The sequence below is a fragment of the Microtus ochrogaster genome, unplaced genomic scaffold (genome assembly GCF_000317375.1).
Source record: "Microtus ochrogaster isolate Prairie Vole_2 unplaced genomic scaffold, MicOch1.0 UNK87, whole genome shotgun sequence".
Classification (NCBI taxonomy): domain Eukaryota; kingdom Metazoa; phylum Chordata; class Mammalia; order Rodentia; family Cricetidae; genus Microtus; species Microtus ochrogaster.
This window is the reverse complement of record NW_004949185.1, coordinates 458630-460876: the sequence shown is the minus strand read 5'-3', so window position 1 is coordinate 460876 and position 2247 is coordinate 458630. Positions and strand designations below refer to the sequence as shown.

The window sequence follows — 2247 nt, the reverse complement described above, 5'->3', positions numbered from 1 at the left end:
GGGGGCTGCCCGGGCGAGTCAGTTGCGGCGGCGGGGAGCTCGGCGGAGGGCGGGCCGGGGACGCCGGGGCCATGCCGAGGAAGAAGCCCTTCAGCGTGAAGCAGAAGAAGAAGCAGCTGCAGGACAAGCGGGAGCGGAAGCGAGGTCAGGAGGGGGCGGGGCCGCTGCGCAGCTTGGGAGGAGGGGTGTGCCGCCGCCGCACCGCGGGCGTGCGGGGTGTGGGGGGGAGCGGGCTCTCGCGGTCCCGCGTGGGCTGCCACGGTGGGGGTTTCCCGCAGCGGCGCGGGGGACGGGGAGGGGAAGCCCTGCCGCTGCCACCGGGCGCGGTGACGACTTACAGGCCCATCCGGGAGGGAACTGGGGCGCGCGGTCGGGAGGATGAAGGAGCCTCTGGAGAAGTTGGGGCAGCTGAAGAAGGGCTTGTCCTGCCTGCTCTGGGGGGGCTTTGGGTATCCCGAGAACCGGTCTACACTGGCGTCACCGGTCCCTCCCCTCAGGGCTTCAAGATGGGCTTCGCTCCAGTTCCAACAGCCGCAGCGGGAGCCGGGAGCGGCGGGAGGAGCAGACCGACACCTCGGATGGGGAATCCGTGACCCATCACATCCGCAGGCTCAACCAGCAACCTTCCCAGGGGCTGGGGCCCAGAGGCTACGATCCCAACCGGTGAGCGAAGGAGAAGGGCGCCAGCCCGTGATTCCCTGTCCTGAGCCTTGAGGAAAGCTTCTGAGGAAGGCTGGAAAGTGGAGCTTAGTGAGGCCGGAAGCCACGGTGGTTTTCCCAGGGATGGGCCACAGTCGTGCTTTCCAAGAGGGGCTGTCAAGAGTTTGTTTTCGGAGATGGGGGGGGGTTGTTACCGAGAGACCTGAACTGCCAGGGGAGGAGGTTTTGCAAAGTTGCCTGTTCTGGCAAGGAGGCGAAGAGGTTGTGGTCAGAAGACTCCAGTAGAGATGCGTTTGGTCCCTCTTCCCTCAGATACCGGCTGCATTTTGAACGGGACAGCCGTGAGGAGGTGGAGAGGAGAAAGAGAGCAGCCAGAGAGCAAGTGTTGCAGCCTGTCAGTGCTGAAATGCTGGAGCTGGATATCCGGGAAGTCTATCAGCCGGGCTCAGGTGAGTGAGTGCCCTCGGCTTGGGGAGCTCGCTGGCCGAGAGAGAGGAGAGCTGGGATCCAAGATGCACCATTGAGTTTAAAAAAGACCTAGCCGCGTGGTGGTGGCACACGCCTTTAGTCCCAGCAGAGGTAGGCAGATCTCTGAATTTGAGGCTAGCCTGGACTATGGAGTGAGTTCCAGAACAGCCAAGGATACACAGAAACCCTGTCTTGAAAAACAAAACAGAGAGAGAGAGAGAGAGAGAGAGAGAGAGAGAGAGAGACAGAGAGAGAGAGAGAGAGAGAGAGAGAGAGAGAGAGAGAGAGAGAGAGAGAGAGAGAGAGAGAGAAAAGAAGAAGAAGAAGAAGAAGAAGAAGAAGAAGAAGAAGAAGAAGAAGAAGAAGAAGAAGAAAGGAAAGAGTCCTCAGGTTTGTCTGTACTTTCTCTCGTTTCCCAGTCCTGGACTTTCCCCGCCGTCCTCCATGGAACTATGAGATGTCCAAGGAGCAGCTGATGAGCCAAGAGGAGCGGAGCTTCCAGGAATACCTTGGGAAGATACACGGCGCTTACGCTTCGGAAAAACTCAGCTACTTTGAGCACAATCTGGAGGTGACGGTGGTGTGGGGACAGGGTTGACATATTGTGTGTGGTCCCGGATAACGTTCTGGGCTCAGGCAAGAGAAGGACTCTAGGCCAAATTCCCTTGTGATGTTCACAGACGTGGAGGCAGCTGTGGCGGGTGTTAGAGATGTCTGACATCGTCCTGCTCATCACTGACATCCGACACCCGGTGAGTGCGTGGGAACCTCTGTGAGGAAGATCCTAGTGGGGGTGCTTTTCATTTTCCTGGTGAGTGTGTGTCCAGGGTTTGCCATCCGCTTGTAGCACATATGCTGGGAACTGTGAAGCAGGAGTCAGCCTTGGCTGTGGTCCTCAGATGGAGACGGTGGTGTCACCTTGTTTTGTGGGCTGGGATCTCTTACTGGCCTGGAGCTCACCAGATAGCCCCGGGGATCCCCCGGTCTCCTTTCCCAGTGCTGCGGTTACAGCAGCTTTCTTCCTTTTTCATTTCATTTTTATGACTTGTTTTAAAGTCTTCAGTCAGAACTGCCTTTTTTCTTTTCCTTTTGTTTTGCTCTGTTTTCTTTTTTTTTTTT

At 57.7% G+C, this 2247-nt stretch overlaps 1 protein-coding gene across 1 annotated transcript in view; it reads left to right on the top strand.

Annotated features, from left to right (window-relative positions):
- The first annotated feature begins 6 nt into the window (after positions 1 to 6).
- Gnl1 (G protein nucleolar 1 (putative)) overlaps positions 7 to 2247 on the top strand; it is a 9448-nt gene continuing 7207 nt past the window's right edge. Inside the window, exons 1-5 of the mRNA XM_005370734.1 lie at positions 7 to 144; positions 498 to 663; positions 973 to 1109; positions 1548 to 1699; positions 1809 to 1880. Coding sequence (XP_005370791.1) covers positions 72 to 144; positions 498 to 663; positions 973 to 1109; positions 1548 to 1699; positions 1809 to 1880 — 600 coding nt within the window. The 5' untranslated portion in view covers positions 7 to 71. The remainder of the gene's footprint in view (positions 145 to 497; positions 664 to 972; positions 1110 to 1547; positions 1700 to 1808; positions 1881 to 2247) is intronic.